Genomic DNA, 22,163 nt, shown 5'->3' with positions numbered 1-22,163 from the left:
ATTAGCTGTGTGACGGAGAGAACATATTGGGCCCCGGACCGCTCCTCTGACATCTCTCTGGCCACCCCCCGCTGCTGACCCACCTGCTGTCCCACGGGAAACACAAGGAACCATTTTGTGCAGAGCAGGCAACTAACTACCCACTCTGGGCAAAGAACTGGGATTCCTTAAGAAAAGAAATCTCCTTCCTTTCTTACTTTGTCTTTTTTTTTTTTTTCCTGCTCTATCCTGGCTTTTAATGTATCCAACTAGTAAATTAAGCTTTCATTTAAAAATCATTATTACAAGGATCCCACTGGGTTGCTGCGACAGCCCCGGGAGCCGCTGGGAAGGGAGGCCCCGCTCCCACGTGCCCAACGGTGAGCGTTGTTAAGAATGATGGAGTACTGGGCTACGGCTGCAGGACCCGCCCCAGGGAGCTGCGTGACCCGGATGATGGAGCACTGGGCTGCGGCTGCAGGACCCGCCCCAGGGAGCTGCGTGACCCGGATGATGGAGCACTGGGCTGCGGCTGCAGGACCCGCCCCAGGGAGCTGCGTGACCCGGATGATGGAGCACTGGGCTGCGGCTGCAGGACCCGCCCCAGGGAGCTGCGTGACCCGGATGATGGAGCACTGGGCTGCGGCTGCAGAACCCGCCCCAGCGAGCTGCGTGACCCGGGACAAGTCACTTAGCCTCCCACCCACACAGCCACCCGCTGTTAAGCAGTCTCAGCGATAAGGCCGGGGCGGTCCCTCAGCCTGGAAACTCCATCAATAACCCAACAGGGTGATAACAGCTTCACAGAGGCCTGCTCAGCCAGGGACCAGCACTCGTGGGAGGTCGTCAGACAGCGGGGTCCCCCTCTCCCGCTGGCCTAGAGAGGCACACTGTGGAGCCACTCCAGAGTAAGACCCTGTTTTCAGTAGGTAAACCCCACAGATGGGCACTCACAAGAGGCTCCTGGCACCTGCCACCCCGGCTCCAGGGTGTCCGTGGGGGAGGAAGGGACTAGGACACTTGGGTGGCCTCACAGAGAGCCCCCCTCCACCTATCCAAACCCCCAGACACTTCTCCAGCTCAGGGCACACTGCTTCCCCAGCATGTCCTTTGGGGCTCTGGGACCCTCCGTGGGACAGGGGAGGGGGGAACAGCCTGCAGCTGGAGCCACGGGCAGGCCCACCCACTGAGCAGAGATGCCCATGACAGTGTGTGCTTAGAGCCTGGGCCCTGCGTGGAAGTCCCCATGTGTCCGTCCCCACCCCCAAGGTAAGACAGCGCTCACAGCTGCCAGCCACTGCTAAGCCACAGAGAACATGGACTCCTTCCCTCAAGGGGGAACCCCCACTCCCAACTCAGCACATGACCTGAGGGACAGCGGGAGAGCCCACGGCTTCCCCGTGACTCCACCACGAGATGCCCGTGCAGGGCTCCACCTGCTCTTCAAGCCCCAGTGAGTTCTACAGGAAGCAGGCCCGATGGGAACAAGACATCTCCCGGGATCTTCCTCGGAACAGGACAACACTCTCACACTACCTGAGTACAAGGACCTAACCCTGGGCCTTTGCATCTCAAGTCCAAATGCAAACAAGGCATCCCCCCCAACGCGTCCAGAGGAGCTTGCCACACACTGACATGACCGCCAGCAGCGGTCAGTGTCCCCCAAGTCCAGCACACGCCGAATGTCATGCTCTCCTCCTGTCCCGTTGGGCCACCGACAAAGGGAGCAGAAAGAGCAGGCCCCAGCTGCCCTGGAACAAACAAAGCCTGAACTCCGACAGCATGTGCACCGAACGCCCCTCTCTCCTGGCGGGCACCCAGCGCCACCCTGTCACTGGTGGCAGTGGAGAGCTGTCCAGCGTGGGGCGGCGTGGCCCCATGTCCACTGCTCATTCACTGTGTGATGTTAGGCTGTGGCTGAATCTGGACAGAAATCAGTTCCACGCCGGTTCATAGGCTTCCGCGAAGCTGAGGATGATCAAGCTATAGCCTACGAATGGAGCATCAGGTGCAAACCAACATAGCATCCCACGGACAGAAAGGATAAATATCAGCACGCCTCTCAAGATCTTGTAAGGATCAAGTCAGATTATTAACAGGAATGTTATTTGGAAACCAAAAAGTATTAAATAAATAGAAGGGATTAATCTTAACATGGAATTCCGTTATTGGTTTTACAAGCTGAGAACCCACCATGGAGCCCGAGTCCCCCTAGGATGAGAGCGGACAGGAGTGAGCAGGTTCCAGGGGTCAACACCCACACTCTGCCCTCCTCCCTTCTTTCGATCAAGTGTCAGTCCGGATTTGCCAGGTCTCTGTGCCTCCCGCACAGGACGACCGCTGCAGTGGGAAGGGCTGACCCCACCCATCAGCCCCGACGGCCAAGGGGCAATCTCCCCCACAGGGCCCGTTGCTGCACAGGGTCCCGGACCCCACCCGTCAGCCCCGACAGCCAAGGGGCAATCTCCCCCACAGGGCCCGTCGCGGTACAGGGTCCCGGAGGCCCTGAGCAGTCCAGTCAGGAGGCACTCAGGCCCCTTGTATGGAAACACTAGGTGGCAAGCACCTCAGGTGTTTCAGGGCACTGGGACTTGGGAGGAGGCTGGGAGCCAGCAGGGACTGTCCCCAGAGGAGAAAGCCATTATGCAAAGCAGATACATTGCCCAGCAGAGAAAACTGGAGAGAAACAAAGCCGGACTTAGAGCTTGCTCTGTCTCTGTTCCTTAGTCTTAGAAGCTGACCCATAAGTACCCTCAGGGCTTGCCCTGGCCAGGTGGCTCAGTGGATAGAGTGTCATCCTAGTGCACCGAGGTCATGGGTTCGATCCCCCGAAAGGACACATACGAGAAGCAACCAATGAGTGCACAACTAATGGAACAGCTAAGTGGAATGAGTCGATGCTCCTCTCTCCCTCTCTCTCTCTCCCCCCCCCTCTCCCCTACCCCCCCTCAAATCAATGGAAAAGATTTTTTTTTTTAAAGTATCCTCAGGGTTTGGCCATTGGAACTGATCTTGTGTTTTCTGTGACTTATACTCTATAAAGTCTTCTTAACTCCAACCAATCCTATAGGTGGAAATTACTATTATTTTCATTCTTCAGAATTGCTATTGTTCCCATTCTTCAGCTAAGAGCAGCCAGGAACTTGCTGGAGGCCACAGAGCCAGGGAGGAGCAGGGGTGGGGCCTGAAGCCAGGTCCCCGCCCGCATGCAGGTCCCACCCTCTCACTCCTGGGGACCAGTGAGGTGCAGAGACATTGACTCTTCAACCTCCGCAGAGGGCCCTTCTTCAGAGCCCAGAACATGATAGGGTCTGTTTCCCGAAAGCGTTCAGTTTGATCGTGTTCTGGGTGATTCCAGTGCTGTTACGAGATCATAAGGGGGCCCAGGGGAATCATTATAGAGCTACGTTATCACCACACAGGAGTTGCCGTGGTCCTAGAATTAACCAAGCATCATGACCAACCCACTCATCGAAGCCTAAAAGTGAACCCCACACAGTTCTCCAAAGGGGCCTCCACTTGATCACCTGGTACCACAGGAGCGCGTGTTAACCACCCAAATACACTCAACCCTCCCGCCGGGGGAGGGGCACCAAGGGACTATGGGGCAGTCAGGGGTCTGTTTACAGAGTGATGACGTTTACCCCAGCCGTGGACAGACACCCACATCGTTCTCAGGGCTGGTGCGTACCTGAGCTTCCAGTCCCAACTCGGCGTCTGCCGGCCCCAGTGATGCAAACCACACCGGGGCTTTACAAGCCCCCTCCACACTCAGCTGTCTGCTGGCTGGGGCTCCCACAGGCCCCTGTCCACGCGACGCTCTGTGGCCAGCTATGTGACATCCGCCAAGGCCCGCTGCATCCACGCCACTCTTAGAATCGCGGGAGGAAGCAGCTCTCCTTACCAGGCATGATTATCTCCGGGAAGCCGGTTTTCCGAGCCACAGCTGTGGTCCTGTCCACCAAGTGAGGAAACTCCTTTCTGATCTGATGAATGTCCCCAGGAAGTAACTTCAGAGTTACCCACAAGCCTGGAAAAAGCAACGGGTGCAAAAGTTACATTTGATCTCGTCCATTTTTAAAAGGAGGCATCATGGCACCAACTCCGATGAATGAGCAACTTTTAATTCATAATGCAATGCCTTAAAGGAAAACATAGTGTATAAGGGAGGGAGGGAGGGAGGGAGGAAGGAAGGGAGGAAGGGAGGAAGGGAGGAAGGGGACAGGGGGAGAGGGAGGCTGGGAAACAAGGCGGCTGGCCCGGGGAATCACCAGGGTCTGATCAGCTGGATACAAACCCTGCTCTGGAGGGGCCCCACGGATGAGGGTGTGCATTAACAACCATGTGTGCCCTGTCTGCCCAGGACCAGTGATGCTTTTGAGCTTATGTGCAGTTAAGATAAATCAGAGGGAGCAATTTCCTGGGACTGGTTAGAAAGGCTACAGCTTCTCATCCTCCCGAGGAGGATGACAGCAGAGGAGAATTCGGGAGGTAAAGTCACAGGGTCACTAATCCACGAAAGTTTCACGTTGCTAAGCAGCATCCGAGCTCTCCGGATGGTAGCAGTAGCGTGCAGGGCCACCACTAGGTGCTCAGCCCCACAGGACTGGGACAGCCGCCGCCTAGGGAGCCCAGTCCCCAGTGTCACAGTGTCACAAGCGCAGGAGTAACAAATGCTGTGGCCAAACCTCAGCTCTTCCCCAGTAGGTAAAATAAAGACATTCACACCCTCTGGGCACGAAGAAAGGACGCCCTGGACAGAACAGGGCAAACTCGCTACCACCTCCAAGCTGAGCTCATGCCCAAATATCCGCCATCACAAAGCTGATGGAGGGGACAACGAAGAGAGCGGATGGAGAACAGCATTTTGGAGAGCAGCTATGCAGCGGGTGGTGAACGAGCAGACACGACAAAAACCAAAGGCAGGAGACACAGCAGCGGCGTGGCTGTCAGCCAGGTGGAAGGGATGTGGTCCCTGTCAGCTGGCATATAGGAGGCTCTGTCCCCAAGACCGCTGGGGACTGACCTGCTTGCTCCCTGGCCACTCAGCTATGTGGGATCCCAAGTGCCCGTCAGAATATAGGGCATCTCTGCTCACTCACACCACCATGGTGCACCGGTCTGTCTGTCTGTCTGTCTGCCCAGCTAGTCCTCTAGATACATGCCTCCAGGGGGCCAGCCGGGACCAGGCGGCATGGCTCCCTCCACGCAGCACCCGTGGACAGATGGGAGGCGGACAAATGTGAAAACCACAGAGCTCACGCCCTGACGCTCTGGCTCTCTCACATCTTCTGGAAGCGGGCCGGGAAACCCCGTTGTGGTCCGCAGAGCTCGCTCTGGCCGGTGGTTGATCAAGTCCCGTCCCCGATGACGTTTCATTCCTTGACAGCAGGTGAAATGATGCTTTTTAAGCTGATAGCCTCTTGGCACTGACTGATTCCCTCAAGATTTATTCAAAAGTACCTCATGAGCACTTGCTATGTGCCCTACACTCACTGGGCCCTGCGTCCCCGGGAGAGCCCTCCTTCTGACCTCACCAGGGCATCAGCAGCTATTTCTCTTTTCTTCTTTTTCTTTTTTTTTTAGATTTTAAGTCATTTCTTTAAATTTTTCTATTACAATGGACACAATATTATATTACAGTAGTTTCAGATACATACTCTAGTATTAGACACATTGCATATTAAATAACTTACTAAATGACCATCCCAATAAATTGCCCACCCCTCTGACACCACACACACTTGTTAGAATAGTGTTGGTGACATTCCCTAGACTGTACTTCATATCCTTGTGAGTATCTGGTAGCAACCAATTTCTACTTAATCCTTTCAGCATTTTCACCCACCCCTACCCTCTCCTATCTGCCAACCATCGAAACGTCCTCTGAATCTATGAGTGTTTCTCTCTTCTGCTTGTTTTTTGTTTTTTAGAATCAACTGTTGATAAATGTGCATTTTTTGCTATTTTATTGTTCATATTTTTTATCTTTGTTGTTTCTTCTTCTTCTCCTCCTCCCCCTTCTTCTTCTTCTCTTTCTTCTTCTTCAAGAAGAGCCTTTAACATTTCATCTGATACTGGTTTGGTGGTGGTGAACTCCTTTAACTTTTTCTTGTCTGGGAAGCTGTTTATATGTCTTTCCATTCTAAGTGATAGCTCCGCTGGGCAGAGTAATCTGGGTTGTAGGTCTCTGCTTTTCATCACTTTGAATACTTCTTGCCACTTCCTTCCGGCCTGCCCCGTTTCTGTTGAGATATCAGCTGACAGTCTTATGGGAACCCCCTCGTAGAGAACTCCCTGTAATTTTCGTGCTGCTCTTAAGAATTCTTTGTCTTTAACCTGAGCCATTTTAATGATGATGTGTCTTGGTGTGGGCCTCCATGGGTTCATCCTATTTCGGTCTCTCTGCAGACTTTCTAGATCTGTGTGTCTATTTTCTTCACCAGGTTAGGGAAGTTTTTCGTTATTATTTTCTCAAACAGGTTTTCCGTTTCTTTGCTCTCTCTCTTCTCCAACCAGCACCCCCCTGATGTGAATGTCGGTATGCCTGAAGTTGTCCCAGAAGCGCCTTATACTACCCTCACTTTTTTTAATTCTTTTTTTTTTTCCTTTGTGATGTTCAGATTGGGTTTTTGTGTTTTGGGTTTGTTTGTTTGTTTTTTTGCTTTCTTATATTCCAAATCACTGATTTGATTCTCAGCTTCATCTACTTTACTGCTGGTTGCCTGTAAATTATTCTTCATTTCAGTTAGTGTGCCCTTCATTTCTGACTGGTTCCCTTTTATGGTTTCCATGTCCTTCTTTACGCTGTTGAAGTTCTCGCTAAGTTTCTTGAGCATCCTGAGAACAACCAGGGTTTTGAACTCCGCGTCGTAAATTGCTTGTCCACGTTGGGTTTAGTCCTTTCTCTGGAGTTTGGTTCTGTTCTTTAATTTGGGACAAGTCTCTTTGCTCCTGATTGTGGCAATTTCCTGCATCTGTTTCTATGTATTAAGTAGAGCTTCTGTGTCTTCTGGGCTTGGCAGAGTGGCCACAGGTAGAAGGTGTCCTGTAGGGCCCAGTGGCACAGCCTCCGCAATCACCCAAGATGGGTGCTCCAGGTGCACCCCTGACAGGGGTGCTATTGGCTGAACAGACTGGTTGTGACACTCATGGAGGATCAGCTGTGCAGGGACCCACCCCCCAGAGCACGACTCACTTCAGCAGGGCTCTGGTGTCTACTGAGTCCATGCCTTGAGTGTGTTGCTTGTGGAGGTAGTCAGGTGGTACTTCGACATGGTCTGAAGCTGTCCACTGGGTGTGCTGGCTCTGGGGCCTCCCGGGAGGTGCAGACCAAGGTCAGCCACTGCCTGTGTTCTGCCCGGGGAGTTTAGAGCGATGCGAGGACCTCAGCACAGGGACTCTGGCAGGAACCCAGGAGAACACTGGCAGGACGACCGCTAACGCCGCTGGTGGTCAGGTGGAGGGACCAGCACGGAGGTCAAACCAGAACTCGCAGAAACAGAGGTGGAAGGACGGCCGCTCTCAGGGATGGTGACAGCTGTGGCATGGCCAGTACAGCCAGTCTGGGACAACACTGAGTCAGGAAGCCCGGAATCCCAGAGGTGACCTCAAGGGCAGGAGCACAGAGTGAGGGGAGAAAAACGGGGGCCCAGCGGGGTACACAAGAACACCCGACTCTTAGACCTCACACAGGGAGAGAGGAGGCAGCAAGGGACATGGGAAATCAGAGGAAAACAGGGAAGACCAGGAGGGGGGCATCAGTGTGGCCACCAGCACAAACCACAGTCCGAGCACAGGGGGGTGTTTGAGGCACTGGGCAACCAGGGTGTCACCAAGGCCCCCAGCAGGAGCAGGGCCAGCACACGAGGTGGGTCAGAGGCTGATGGGACGAGAGTGAAGCCAAGAGGGAGGGGAATGTTGGAGAGAGCCAGCATACCGTGACCCGATGTGGGGCAGACAGCGCACACAGACAGATGGGCCACTCACGGCCGGATCTGGGGGAGGCGTGTGTTTCCTTTTCTATCCCCCCCCATACTCTTTCCTTTATCATTCTTTTTAAGCTATAACATTCTGGGTCCCACAGGGGAGGAGTTTGAAGGGGGCGAGAAGCACACCAATAAAGAAGCTCCCTAAAGAAATGTCAGCGGGTGGAGCCCACACAGGGGCACGTGTGTCTTTGCTGAGGACACGTTCTACACCGGCAGCCGGCAAAGACAGGCGGGAGCTCAGCCCAGCCGGACCGCATCCCCGCGCTCACCCAGAGGACGGGCCCCTGTTCCTAATTCACACAAAGCACCACCCACGGGGGGCAGCTTGGGGCATGCAGGACCGGGGAGCAGGCAGACCTCCGAGAGGAGGCTGGAACCAGAACCCCTGGCTCTGTCCTCCAGACAAGCAAACAAAGTGAAGGGACACTCCCGGAGGCGCCAGGGGGTGCTGTCCCGGCAGTGGGCGTGGAGCTGGTCCCCACTGGCGACACCAGGGTGCAGGAGCGTGGGCCTCAAAACCTCCCACAGAACGAATGCCCACTGGGTCAATCAAATTCATGGACGCGCTCCAAAGATGTGCAAGGTGTGACAAGAAAACTACTGAGTGGGGTCCGAGGTAGCGAAATGAGGATGTAACACGGAGGAACAGCACCCTACAATCCTGTCTTTCAGATGCCATCGCCTTCCCACAAACAAAGCTCACTCAACAGCCTCAGCTCGTACCCTAGTAACTTAATGACACTGTTCAATGTGTTGTAACACAATTTAAACACAGAAATTAAATTCCCCTAATGATGATGGGCTTAAATCACTTGGCTCCCAGGAGAAAAACAAGACCAATTTTCTAAGAAAAAACACACTTTTGGTTGACTTGTGCTTAACTAGAATATAACCAAGAGCAAAAGGAATTAGCACACATTAGATTTAAGACAGCAGGAACAGATGTCTGGGGGTGTCTGAAGAGCCTCTGTCCACATAAATCAGCGGCACCTCTGGGGTCAGGGTTCAGAACAATTTGGGCTATATATAAAAGACACTGTCGGTTGGGACCAGCCCACATGTGGACATCAACCTAACAGAGGCTGAAGCCTACAATGAGCGCAGAGGACCCAGGCCTGAGTGAGGGTGGACGGGCCTGGGAAAGTCATGGTTCCTGGTGAAGATTCCCATCGTCCAGGCCCTCCCACTGCCCGGGCTCTGAGCTGGGACCGGGCGGGCCAGCCTCAGGTGGTCCTGGGAACTGCTGTGCGTACAGCTCCACGGGGCCGACCCGACAAACCAGCAGCTAATTCTGTGCTATGTCTGGGCCGGAGCTGTCTCCACTCCGCTGGGAAGGCACTGACACAGGCCGCACGGGGAGCCGCGAAGAAATGTCCATCATCTCCGCGTCCAGGTAATGCCCAATGGCATTCTGCTTCAGAGCCCCCCCCCCATCCCTCATGGAAAAACAGCGTACTTCCTCGCCTCTCAGCTCTCACTGTGACCTGAAGACACTCCTCCTGTCCTTGGGAGTTCAATGACCTTGGCCTTGGCTTCCGCACAAGGGCCCCTGGTGTGACAGGCTTTGGCCACAGCACCAGTGAGACTGACAGATCCAGGCTTTGGGGTCCTCTTTCTAAGAAATTTCTTGCTGGCCCGACGCCCATCCCCACTTTTCCTGTGTGGCTCTCTCATCACAAGAGCCCATCAAGACCCAGGGAAGCAGGGGCTGGCACCTGGTACCCCAACCTGACCACGGCTCCAGCAGGAACAGCTGTAATTGGACCTGCCCGTGGGTTTCAATGGAAGGGAAATTGGGGGGAGGGGGGACTGTAAAAAGGTGAGTCCTGGGTCAGCTTAAAATGGCTCTATCTAGACAGGTCACATTTCCTTAACGTGTGGGCTGGGGCCTTTGTTTCGCTGTAAAGAAAGGGGTTCGTTCATACCAACAGAAAGCTGAAGAGCCCTCCATTGCAGAGGGTAGGCTCCTCAGACCCAATTCACACTCTCCTGGGGAACAACGGGAAATGAACCAAGGTAACTGTTTCTGAAAAGTCTAGTGCCAATGAAACAGGTCTGTTCACCTGTGCTCTAGGGGTTTATGGGAAGTCCATAGCGAGGCAGAGACTGAGAAGTAGAATTCCCCACCAGTATTAAAAACAGACTCCGATAGGAGGGTTCTGAAGGTGACTTCCCCCAGGGGCTGAAGGCCGGGCCTCAGAAAACAGTTGTTTTCTGGAAGCCCTCAGGTCCACCCAAGTGCCACCTGTCACCAGCCCAAGGTGATTGATTCATTGCCTCTGTCAACAGAAGGTCAGTTGCTTGGAAACCTGTCAGCATGGGATTAAAAATAACAAGTGTTAGACGGGGAGTGAGGAGGAGAAATCCCCTCAATTACAAAACCGCAGGGAATGGGTGCGAGATGAAGCCACTTTCTCGGGGGGATGGAGGGGGTGTCCCAGGAGTGGGCAGGGATGAGGACGGCACAGGCCAGGAGAACCGGGAAAGGGCATGCATGAGGGGGCTGTGTCGGATGCCGCGTGTCCTCTGCGCAGCAAGGTGAAAGTACAGCCAGGAGACAGTACGCGTGCTTTTGTGAAGTCATTCACGGGGCTTTTAAAATGACAAGGATGAAAAAAGATGGCTGGAAAAGACTGAGGAGAGCACACAGACGAGTTGCTTCCAGCTCTCATCAGCTCTGGTTTCCAAATATTTCATTGTACCCAACTCAGTCTTCCCCTTCTGCCCGAGAGGTGTGGGGGTTGGGTGGGGGTGGGTGGCTCGCGAGGTGATCAGCAAGAAAACCCTCCCAATGCTATCCATCGGGCACACAGGTACACATGTTATCCAACACTGCCATCACCACCACCATCATCATCATCATCACCACCACCACCATTCAGCATTATCATCCTTACCATCATCATCACCATCATCACTATCACCACCATCATTACCATCATCATCACCATCATCATCATCCCCATCATCACCATCATCACCATCATCTTCACCATCATCATCACCATCATCACTATCATTACCATCATCATCACCATCATCATCACCATCACAATCATCATCACCATCATCACCATCATCATCACCATCACCACCATCACTATCATTACCATCATCATCACCATCATCACCATCACAATCATCATTACCATCATCACCATCATCTTTATCATCATCATCATCACTATATCACCATCCTCTTCTTCCTCCTACTCCTCATCATTATCACCATAATCACCACCATTATCATCATCACCCTCCTCTCATCACTATCTGCTCCATCATCTTCATCACCATCATCACCATCACCATCATCACCATTATCACCATTAACACCATCACCATCTTTACTTTCATCATCATCTTTATCATCAAACTAATAATATGCATGTAAGTGGATATTAATAAAAACAAAACAATAGAATACGTACCCTGGCCCTTGTGGTTGACTTCTTTGGCCGCAATGACTTTGTTTATAACAGTCTGAAGGAAGTCATTCTCCCCTGCCACCCTGGGTGAAAAACGGGATGACATGTTCAGCGGCTTGTGTCGAATGGCGTCATCCAACGCGAGCCTGGAGGGCATGGGACGACCAAGACCACAGGAGACAAAGGGGCACAGAGACCCAGAGGTCACGGTAACAAGGGAACACAAGAGATCATCGTCACCGAGTGCAAGAGAGTCATCAATGAGTCAACGCACGACAAAGGACAGGATAGGTGACAAGAGAGACAGGGAAGAGCATTGATCAGGAAAATGCTGAACTGCACGAGGAAAGTAAAGCATACGAGGGGGACCCTACCCCCGGGGAAATAACAGGCCCCAGACTAACCCTCCGCTTCGACTAGGAATTACTAAAAGGAACTGATCTAAAAATATGTGGCTGGGCGGCATCAAATCCCAAGGAATGTTCATGGACGTTTCTTCAATTTCAGTAATTATGAACCACAGCATAAGGTCAAGGGGCAGGTCGGTGGCTTGAAAGTAAAAAGCAAAATCCCCCTAAAAGGAAGATCCCTCCAACCTAATTTTTTGGGAAGCTTGGGTGGTACCAACCACTCTGCTCCCAAACACCGTGTACTCAATGTGCACTAAAACACTTCAATGTGGAAAGCATGGCATAGTCTTTGGAGACTGCAAGTACCATCTATGGAAAGTGAAATTGTGACACAATTATGAACGTGACCATCAAGGTTTTTGTGGCTCGTGACATCGGGATCTTTTCATAGAAGCTGCTCTAGAATCCAGAGAATCAATCGATACAAACAGGGCAGCAAGCACGTGCAAACAGAAAGGCCGTGAACAATATGCAACGCGCAGGGAAACGTACGCCGTGCACATAATCTTTAAAACCGTTTCTCGAGCCAACAACATGTGTCATTCGTCACTGAAGCCCCCATCACTCAAGAGAGCTGAAGACTGGTTTAGTTTCCTTCACCGAGTCAAGAGGCAAAGAGAGAAAGAAACGTAGACTGTGCTTCCCTTCCCTAAAACTTACCCTGTAACATAATAAATCAGTTTTAATGGAGCAGGAAAACGGTTACATTAGCATGGCATTTCCCAAAGTGCGGGTTTCACTGCTTATTTTGCTATTAAAATCATGCTGCTCTTTTGTCTCTACCACTAGAAATACTAATCTGTGTATTAGTCTTTCCTTAATGGAGCAAGGAGTTACAAATTACACTAACGGCTGAACGTGTAATAATATTTTTTAAAGTGGATGTTTCATGAAGAGACAGAAAAAAAAAAGATTGTGGCGCTACGCCATCTCAAACAGCGCATACCATGTCCCGGTGAGATTTAGACCCGTGATTCTAAAACCAAAAATCCCCCTAACTCCTCACACAGGAACCCAAGTGATTTTCCCCTGGACTTCTCCCAGAAGACACCAGCAGGCAATGGGTAATTTCAACCCAGTGCTACACTTGGGACTCAAAGACTCGGAGGTCTCATATACACAACAGCTCTCAAAGGGGAACAGGGCAGCATTACTTCTCGGGGGAGGAAAGAAAGCAGTTTCATGTTATCATATTTAAAGTTGGGTTTCATATTTTATGTCCCTATCCAATAGCTGCCCGTGATAAAAAAAAAAATGACACTTTCCCTGTTTACTAAGGAAAGTTCCAGATTCTGCAGGACTGGCTTCCTCTGCTGCGGTCTCCACCGGGTGCGATTCCGCCCCAGGTGCGCCCAGCACAACACTCCGCGGTGATGGAGAGTCCGGTGTTGCGCTGGCTGGGACGGTAGCCACCAGCCACGTGGTGCACCAGATACTTTAAATGGGATGAGTGTGACTGAGGAGCTAAATATTTCCTTTTATTTAATTTTCATTCATTGAAATGGCCCCCAGGTGGCTGGTGGTTACTGTATCCAACAGAAAGATGAACCTGGGGCACTGGAAACACCCGGGACTCTGCCCCCAGCCGTGTGTGGGGAGATACATATCCTGGACTCACACCTCAGGCTTGATAATGTAGGGTTCTGTAGTATTCTCGTGTCCAAAACACTGCACAACTGTCTACTGAGCCAGCTTTCTGAATGCTGTCTGGTCAGATCACCTGCCTACAAAGGAAACGCCTCTATTCTCCTCTGGAGGAAGTGGTCATTCAGGGGCTGGGTGGGCTGGGAAGCAGCACAGCCCACATCGCCGGCCCACCCCGCCCCCGCCCACCTGCCCAGGACGAGGCTCCTTCAGCCGCCCACTGAGTAGCAACAGCCTCCAAACCCCCTCAGCCAACACCCGAAAACAACATACAATCTCTGAAATAAAATTTGTTTCAAGTCTGAAGCCACTAAAGCTAAAACAAAAAAAGGAGGCGGAAAGAGACAGAACACAGAGCAGTAGCGATCGCAGGTCACCCTAACTCGCCTTGTCGTTTCTTCTCCTTCTAAGAGCCACCCTCCCATCCCTCAGGAGGAAGCTGTCTCTTACCAGTGAGCTGACCCATTCTAATCCCTCCTCCTCTCTCCCCACCTGTCTGAGCTACAGCGGTGCCCCTGCTGCGGCCTCTCAGTATTATCCAGGTACCCTGTTTCTTTAATCTCCAGGAAAAGAACACCAATTCTTCCAGCCTTTTCTAGAAGATCGCCCTTCCCATCGGAGAATCAATGTCATGCCTCTCCCACACCTCTCTGCAGACTTCGTGTCCGAACCTGACCAACCTTTCTATAGGCGAGCACGGACACAGCCCACCCTGAGCCACAGCCAGACAGAACACTCAGCAGCCGGAGTAGTCTTTATCTATTATCGATATGGCCTGAAAGTATTCTTTCTCGCTTCACAAAAGAGAAATTCATCTCTATTTTGTTTGGTTGGCTATTAAAAAAACAAAAACAAAAAAACCCAGCAACCTCCCGTGATGAAGTTGAAAGTATTGTATTTTGAAAATGTGAATCGCCGTGAGCATAAATCAGTTATGAAAAGAAACACTCACGCTCGGAGCAGACTCATTAAGTCTGTGTGTCCCGAGCATTACCGGGGATCACGTGTGAAATATTCTACTTGCATGACCAAACTTGAACCCAGAATTCTTTTGTGGCGACAAAAATCCCATGGGCTATGGGGAGTAACTCAACCGAATTCTCATGATTTTAAAATAATCAATTCCTGTTTGTGCCAAAGTTATACACCTAATCCTGAAGGTGATTATCACAAACACACGTTTTCTAGATTGTATCGGGTTAAGTGTTTGATGGCTCCATACTTACGGCTGAAAGGGGATGAAATGCTGCTTATCTTCATCGTCCACTTTTCCATTTATGATATCTGTTACATCCATCACTGGGGACAAGAAAAGAGCAGAGATGGTTTGGGCTTGAATGCTACAATCATAGAAAACAAGCAAACAAAGGGGCATCAGAATGTCTTCTGACAGACAACAGCATGAGAGGCGTGGTGGAAGTTTCTTAGACTCAAGCACATGATTTCCCTGTTTGAAAGACAGACTAAGTTCTCTGGAGACGCTGGCCCACACGGGGTTAGGGGTTCACACGGCAGAGCTCTGTTTAATAAATGCCTTTGCCTGTTACCCTATCGGCCCTCTAGAGCTGCACTTCCCAAGAGAACTTTGTGTTTGAGGAAATGAGTTAGAATAGAAAGCACCTAAAATGTGGCCAGTGTGATAGAGAAACTGAATTGTTACTATGACTCCATGTGGATACTTTGTATATCCGGCTACAGTGGTTCCTAGGGAACCAGAGCCGTTACATCATGGTCTCCACAGTCGGCGAGGTAGGCAGATACACTCAATAGCTGCATAGCTACAGAGGGGCCAGTCAGATCCTGGATAGAAGAGTCTGCAGAGCTACGGGGACACGGAGGACGACTACCTAAACCAGGCTGTGTTTGCAGTGGGGCTCCGGGAAAACTTCTGGTAGGAAAGGAGGCTTTGAATTGACTTATTTTTAAAAAAAAATTTAAATTAAATACAGATTGTCATATAGTTCAATGAATTTTGGAAGAATGCATACATACATCCATGTAAACACCACCCCAAGCAAGATAGAAATCATTTTCAGGCCCTGGCCAGTTGGCTCAGTGGTAGAGTGTCGGCCTGGCATGCAGGAGTCCCAGGTTCGATTCCCGGCCAGGGCACACAGGAGAAGCGCCCATCTGCTTCTCCACCCCTCCCCCTCTCCTTCCTCTCTGTCTCTCTCTTCCCCTCCCAGAGCCGAGGCTCCATTGGAGCAAAAGTTGGCCCGGGCGCTGGGGATGGCTCCTTGGCCTCTGCCTCAGGCGCTAGATTGGCTCTGGTCGCGACAGAGCGACGCCCCAGAGGGGCAGAGTATCGCTGCCTGGTGGGCGTGCTGGGTGGATCCCGGTCGGGCACATGCGAGAGTCTGTCTGACTACCTCCCCGTTTCCAGCTTCAGAAAAATACAAAAAAAAAAAAAAAAAAGAAATCATTTTCATCGCACATACAAATGTCCACCTGTGAACAAAGCTGAGAAGATGCCCATTATAATCAAAAGGAAGGACAGCTGTTAGCCTCTGGTCCGGATGACGCTGCAGGGGTTCTGAGAAGTCAGTGCACTCAGAGGGACTTACCACCTTCCTGCTACCCTGGAAAGTGACAGCATCAGTGTGGGAATGCAGCCCGACTTCCGTACACTGTCAAAGATTTCTCTGGTCACTTAAGGGAAACCCAATACATCAGAGGTTAAAAAAAAAAAAAAAAAGAAAGAAATATTTCCTTAAAACCACCATAAAGATGGGAAAGACAAAAAGGAATCCTGAAAAAAACACCACAGGTATTTCAACTATAATATCTGATTATACACTAAAGATACTACAGGTTCTGAAAAATAGAGGTGCAATGTTAAAATACGTATGTATTCAAGAAATAAGGAGCAGAAACGTGACAGCACATCGTGAGCTCATGCTCACGGGGACCTCGGACAGGCAGCCTCACGCCTGAACCTGTCACCCGCACACGGGAAGTTCAATGGCGAACCCCGTGCCGGAGTCCTGTTGGTAAACAATAGAAAACTGATGTACATGTTTCTTTCTCCTCTCGCTGACCACGCTGTTGCTACATAATCCTTAGGCAGTAGCAAATCTTTCATTTAAATGACTGGATTTGCTCTGCCAGAAAAGTCCAGGCAGAGCACAAAAGACTTTTAGGGCAGTGCCCACTCTGTAGGATACTGTAACGGGGAAAACACATCATTTCACATTCATCAGAACCCCCAGGATGGGCAGCTCTAGCAGTGAGCCCCACCGTGAAGTCCAGCTTGTGGGTGGTGATGGACGTCGGGGTGGGGGCATCAGTTGTAACACACAGTCTGGTGGGGGTTGTAGCCAGTTGGGAATGGTTTGCATGGGGGGGCAAGGGGGAAGTAGAGATACTCTGAAATCTCCACACTTTCTGCAGAATTGTGCTATGATCCTAAAACTGTTCTATAAAGTCTGTTTCAAAGGGGGTAAAGAAAAACAACTAAAAACCAAGCCCTGGGGTTCCCGGCCAGTCCAGGTCAAGGACGCGTCCATTGCTGTTCACACGAGACACCCGGCTACGTGTCAGGAGGAAAGAGCTCTTCCCACATACACAGCCGTGGGGACACCAGGGTCACAGACGAGGCGAGGCTCCAGAGAGATGACACCCCGCCCCCCCCCCCCCGCCACCATCAGAGGGTGAGAGAACGTCACTTCCCACACCAGCGAGGAGAGAGTCACATTGAAAGAGGTCGGCTAACCAGAACTTCCTGGGGGCGCGCCTGGCTTTCCCCGACAGATCACTAATTTCTCCCCTTTCCTGGGCTGCCACCAGACAGAACAAAACCGGAACTCAGACAGGGAGGCTGAACAGGCCCCGTGCTGAGACAACCATGTCCTTTCTCCCGGTTGTTCACCACTTGGTACAGAGTCACTCCTAACCCAATCAATCACCACGCCCAGAAAGCCCGACCACCTGCGATGATGGGCTTCCCTCCAGGCCGAGAATATGGGTCAGGGTCCCCCCCAGGAGCGAGAACCGCTTTAAAACCAAATATATGATTGACACCAGAAACTCGGGCTGTATCCTGAGCATGCCACCACCCCCCCTCCCAAAGAGAACTAGCAGATTTTTTTTCCTCTTGCGCAAAGGATAGCTGGTAAGTCCACATTCGGTCACAGACCCTGTTAAAGGTGAGTGTGGCGACCCTGAGACCCGCAAGAAAGAGGAGACGGAGGTTACCGGCCACTCCGAAAGGCCGCCGCAGGCCCGAGGTCAGCTTCCTGGTATTGTTGTCCCGCAGCTCCATGCGGCCCACGCGCACAATCTGACAGACGAAGCTGATCTTCTCCCGTTTCAGGTCTTTGCTCCCGAGGTCCTGGAAATATGAACTTCCATAAGTCACGCGGGAGCGGCACCACTCAACGCAGGGTCCACGGAGGCAGACAGTACAAAGACGCACAGACCCTCGGTTCTGACCAGCGTTTAGCATTTTAATAAGCTGCTCATGTGACAGAAAGGACGGGAGAACAATGGTCGATTACTGTTAAGTGAACTCAAGAGACAAGTGTAAGGGCCGTGCTCATGGTAACGCAGTCAACCTTTGTTCTGGGCATTCTAAGGGAAGCCAGAAACCCAGTCTGGGAAGGGTGTTGTTATTACCGAATGACAATGTAGGACAGGTATCGCAAGAACCCACGCTCTAGTGTGGCAAGAGGTCAGGGGGGTAGAGGGGTGTCCTTAAAAATGGTCATTAGGAAGGTGAGCGATTCTACTCAACATCTCTGGAGGCACTTACCGTAAAAACAGCTCGCAAATTATGTAATCTGTCTATATCTTTAGGCAATCCTGAACTTGACCAGCGAACCAGGTAGTTTTCACTTGACAAAGAAAGAAAGAAAAGAAAATTAATTTTCCAACGATCACAGGGCCCCAAATGCACGCATACTGGCTTGTACTTAGCACCACAGCGGTCCACCACACAGACAACCACATGAGTTCAGGAACATCAACCACGCCAAACACAGCTGCTCTTCCGCTAACCAAGAAGACAAGGAATGGCCCCCACGAGGTGGTGTCAAGGCCCCCCCTGTACAAAGTTCCGGGGAGGTTCAATTTCAGATGTCGAGGGTTATAATTACAATGGAAGTATCTGAACACGGCATTTCAACATTATTTTCAAAGTGTATCTGTTTGGTTGGAAAGCCTATAGTCTAAAATTCACCATTCATTCACTTATGGCTTAAAATAAACACTGTCTGTTTCAGAGCCTGACAAACCAAATATGACCTACAACTAGGGTTATAATTACAATGGAAGTATCTGAACACGGCATTTCAACATTATTTTCAAAGTGTATCTGTTTGGTTGGAAAGCCTATAGTCTAAAATTCACCATTCATTCACTTATGGCTTAAAATAAACACTGTCTGTTTCAGAGCCTGACAAACCAAATATGACCTACAACTACCACTGCAATCCTGTGTCAAGAAGAAATAAAGCCCTTCTCAGACAGGAGGATGAAATTTCACCCTTTTGTTCTGTTTTCTATCATAGACCTATATTATAAATTTTTCAGATTCTAGAGTGTTACACACACTCCACACTTAATTTTTTTTTTTTTTTTTAGAAAATTAAATGTAATAGGATGACCTTGATCAATAAGAGTTCCTAGGTTTCCAGTAAACATTTCTATAGCATTTGAACTGTTGATTATTGTTCACATGTAATTTAAACCATCATTTTCCCACCTGGACAAAGACAGTCGTATAGAGTATGAACAAAAGCAAGAAATGTGAAAGAGACTCCCACCTCAGAACTGACCAGGGAGGACAGACAGGATTTACTCTTATTTTATGCTATAAATATGAACTGGGAGCCTTCACGTGATAGGAACTGGTCTGTCTAGACACTGGATTCGTGTTGGGGAGACAATTCGTATGGGTCAGAAGTTCAGAAACGACATTCACAGAGAACAAGAGTCCAAAACAGCAGGCTTAAGAGAAGAGTGATATTTGGGGAACTTGGAGATATAAAATCCTAGGAACAGAGGCAACAAAGTTACTACTTCCATTTTTACTTGGAGAGCCCTTGAAACTTTACGGGACTAAAACGCTACAGTCAAATAGACCCACGAACAAAGAGAAGAAAGCAGACCCTGGCCAGAGCCTAAGCCACCTGCCATCACCCCGTCCCGCAAGAGCACTGGGCTCAGCAGGGGGGAGGGGGGACATCTGGTGAGCAGATCCCCCACAGGGCTCTCCGCAGGAATAAGACTCAGCGACGGTTCTGACCGTCACTGTACTAACCCCACCCCAAGAGGAAGGGCAGTCCAGCTCAGATGAGGCTGTCACTGACCTGATGAACTTGGACTCCACCGGGTCGTACAGGGACATGAGGACTTCAGCATCTTCTCCGATTTTACAAACCACATTTTTGAGGTTGACGAACAAGGCCAGGGAAGGGGTGGCGGCGAACTTCGCTTGTCGGTTAATATCTATGTTCTGCTTCTGAGACTGTAGGGCAAGTTAAACAGAAAGAGGACATTAGCCACACTCGGCGCTGACCCTTGTTTTGTTTGTTTGTTTGTTTTTAATACCCCACGAAGTAGAACACCCTGGGCAACCAGTTGGCCCAAGGCAGCAAAGTTATTCCTGCCATCATGTCCTTGTCCCCATAACAAGTTCTCGAACCACGCATGCAGCCAACTGAACATAACAGCACCCTGGGCGGGAACCACAGCCCAGTACGGGGCGTCCTGAGCCTTTTCTTCAGAGAGGCACAAGGTTCGAGGGTTCAACCAACGAATCAGACTGGTGATAACGTGGGCAGCCATATGCTTCACATTGGGTCTCCCACGAGACTCAGCCCTCAGAGGGCATCTCTGCCATCCTTGTCTCTGTGTCCTCAGTACCCGACTCACAGCCGAGGCTCCATACTGGCTGAATGAATGAATCACAATCAGTTCATCGATTTCTGAATATCTGCTATGCACAAGATACCACGAAAGGCCACGGAAGATGAAAACAGATCAATGGCTCTGAAGATGTCACCCCCTACTCGTATCAAAGAGGAAGTGCAGAATCAGGTATGGTTTCTCTTGAGATGAGAACACAAAGTCAATGCCTTTAAGATTCTGCCTCCTAACAGCACCCCCCACCCCACACCTCCACCACCAAGGGATGAAATCCGTTCAGGTCATCAGCAACATGTCTGGACACCAGGCTCCACTCCTTTTAATCCTGCATGAAGTACGCTGTGTGGCTGTTCCCATGTGGGTCCTTTCGCAGTGCAGACCCCAAGCATCACCGAGAGTGGGAGTTCATGAGCGTGGAAAACTGGCAGAGGAAATGCACCCCAGGTGTAAGCGGCACATCCCGGGGTGCGGAAGGTACACACCTTTTCTTCTTGTAACCTCTCCTCCACCTGCTTGGAGGCTACTTCGTGAGCTCGGAAGAGACTGATCGTGCTGGTGAGCTCTGGGTCCAGGATGTTCCCGTCCTCGTCTCTCACCACCAAGTCCAAGTCGAGGATTCTGGAACGATACGAATTCAGAACGTCAGGGGCCTTGAATTTTCTGAACACAACATCAGCCCCAGCACGTGAGCAGAGGAACACCTCACAGAAAGTCGGGGTCGCCCACAGACATTCAGGGAACACAATTCTGCAAAGTCCCACGTCCTTTAACTGAAAACACATGCCCCTGGAATTTAAAAGTAATAATAATAATAATAATAATAATAATAATAATAGAAATTTCCATTGCAGTAGTAGTGACTTTGTCCTGCAATGAGAAGGCTGACCCATCTCCAAAGCCCAAAGGAAATGTAGGCTAGTTAGCCATACGGGAGCAGTGTGAATCACATAAAGCGCACACACACCGTGTACATTCCGCGAGGTTCACACAGCTTGCCTTCCACCAGGAGTCCGTTCTAACCCCTAGATTCGACCATCAGGGGGTTTTGAATAAAGATGTCCTAGTGTTTTCCAACACCAAACATATGGAAGTTATCCACAGCGACACTAAGCCTAACTTTCTGGCCAGACGGTTACATATACGTAGTAACCAACCTAAAACACGAGCAGCATCTGGCCAATAAAGCTAACCATCTCATATCTGGAAACGTGAGTTGGCAACCCTCTCTCCGTTTTCCCAAACCCGGAAGAATCCTTTGGTGATTTTTTTTTAACCGCCATTTTTATTTAAGGGACAAAGGCAAATACATGAAGGAAGGGAGACTGAGAGCTGGGGTGTGCTGCTGTTCCTTTTAATAAGACACGAGGAGGACCGTAACCACCGATGCTTCCGCTCTACCTTTGGGACTTCCTGCCCGCTGTGAGCAAGTCGACCGCTGCAGAACATGCTTTTAATTTTGTTTTGTTTTTTTTTAACTATACAGCATAGGAAAGTTTAAAGGATGTCACATTTCAATCAGAGAATGTCTTTAGGACGCACAAGTTCAAGAGGAAAATTGACTTGGACAGACTATCCTCAGACTTCTTGGAAGGTCACACACCTCAAGGCCGGGCAGGAGCCTGATGAGGTGCCGACCGGGTTGCGTTCCCAAAGTCACGCTGGACCACGGCGGCATTTTGGAAGGCAATCGCAAAAGCCTCATTTTTCCCTTTTAACATCTATTAAGCAAATGTGCTAATGGTGGGGCAGGACCGACCAACGGGCGGTCAGCAGCACGAGAGGAAACAGGCTTTCAAGCAAATACTCAGGGCCTCTCACCCTGTGAGAGACCAGTCTCCATAGTT

At 50.6% G+C, this 22,163-nt stretch overlaps 1 protein-coding gene across 2 annotated transcripts in view; it reads right to left on the bottom strand.

Moving 5' to 3' along the window:
- DOCK1 (dedicator of cytokinesis 1) overlaps positions 1 to 22,163 on the bottom strand; it is a 437,923-nt gene that overhangs the window by 358,063 nt on the left and 57,697 nt on the right. Inside the window, exons 7-13 of one of the 2 annotated variants that reach the window (XM_066240428.1) lie at positions 20,802 to 20,937; positions 19,761 to 19,918; positions 18,203 to 18,284; positions 17,647 to 17,782; positions 14,679 to 14,751; positions 11,402 to 11,544; positions 3,884 to 4,009 (exon numbers count right to left, since the gene is read on the bottom strand). In XM_066240428.1, the coding sequence (XP_066096525.1) occupies positions 3,884 to 4,009; positions 11,402 to 11,544; positions 14,679 to 14,751; positions 17,647 to 17,782; positions 18,203 to 18,284; positions 19,761 to 19,918; positions 20,802 to 20,937 (854 nt within the window). The remainder of the gene's footprint in view (positions 1 to 3,883; positions 4,010 to 11,401; positions 11,545 to 14,678; positions 14,752 to 17,646; positions 17,783 to 18,202; positions 18,285 to 19,760; positions 19,919 to 20,801; positions 20,938 to 22,163) is intronic. The other variant, XM_066240429.1, reaches the window with a different exon arrangement.

The sequence above is a fragment of the Saccopteryx bilineata genome, chromosome 7, assembly GCF_036850765.1.
Source record: "Saccopteryx bilineata isolate mSacBil1 chromosome 7, mSacBil1_pri_phased_curated, whole genome shotgun sequence".
Lineage (NCBI taxonomy): Eukaryota > Metazoa > Chordata > Mammalia > Chiroptera > Emballonuridae > Saccopteryx > Saccopteryx bilineata.
The sequence above is the reverse complement of the archived record's forward strand: the minus strand, read 5'-3'. Positions and strand labels throughout refer to the sequence as shown.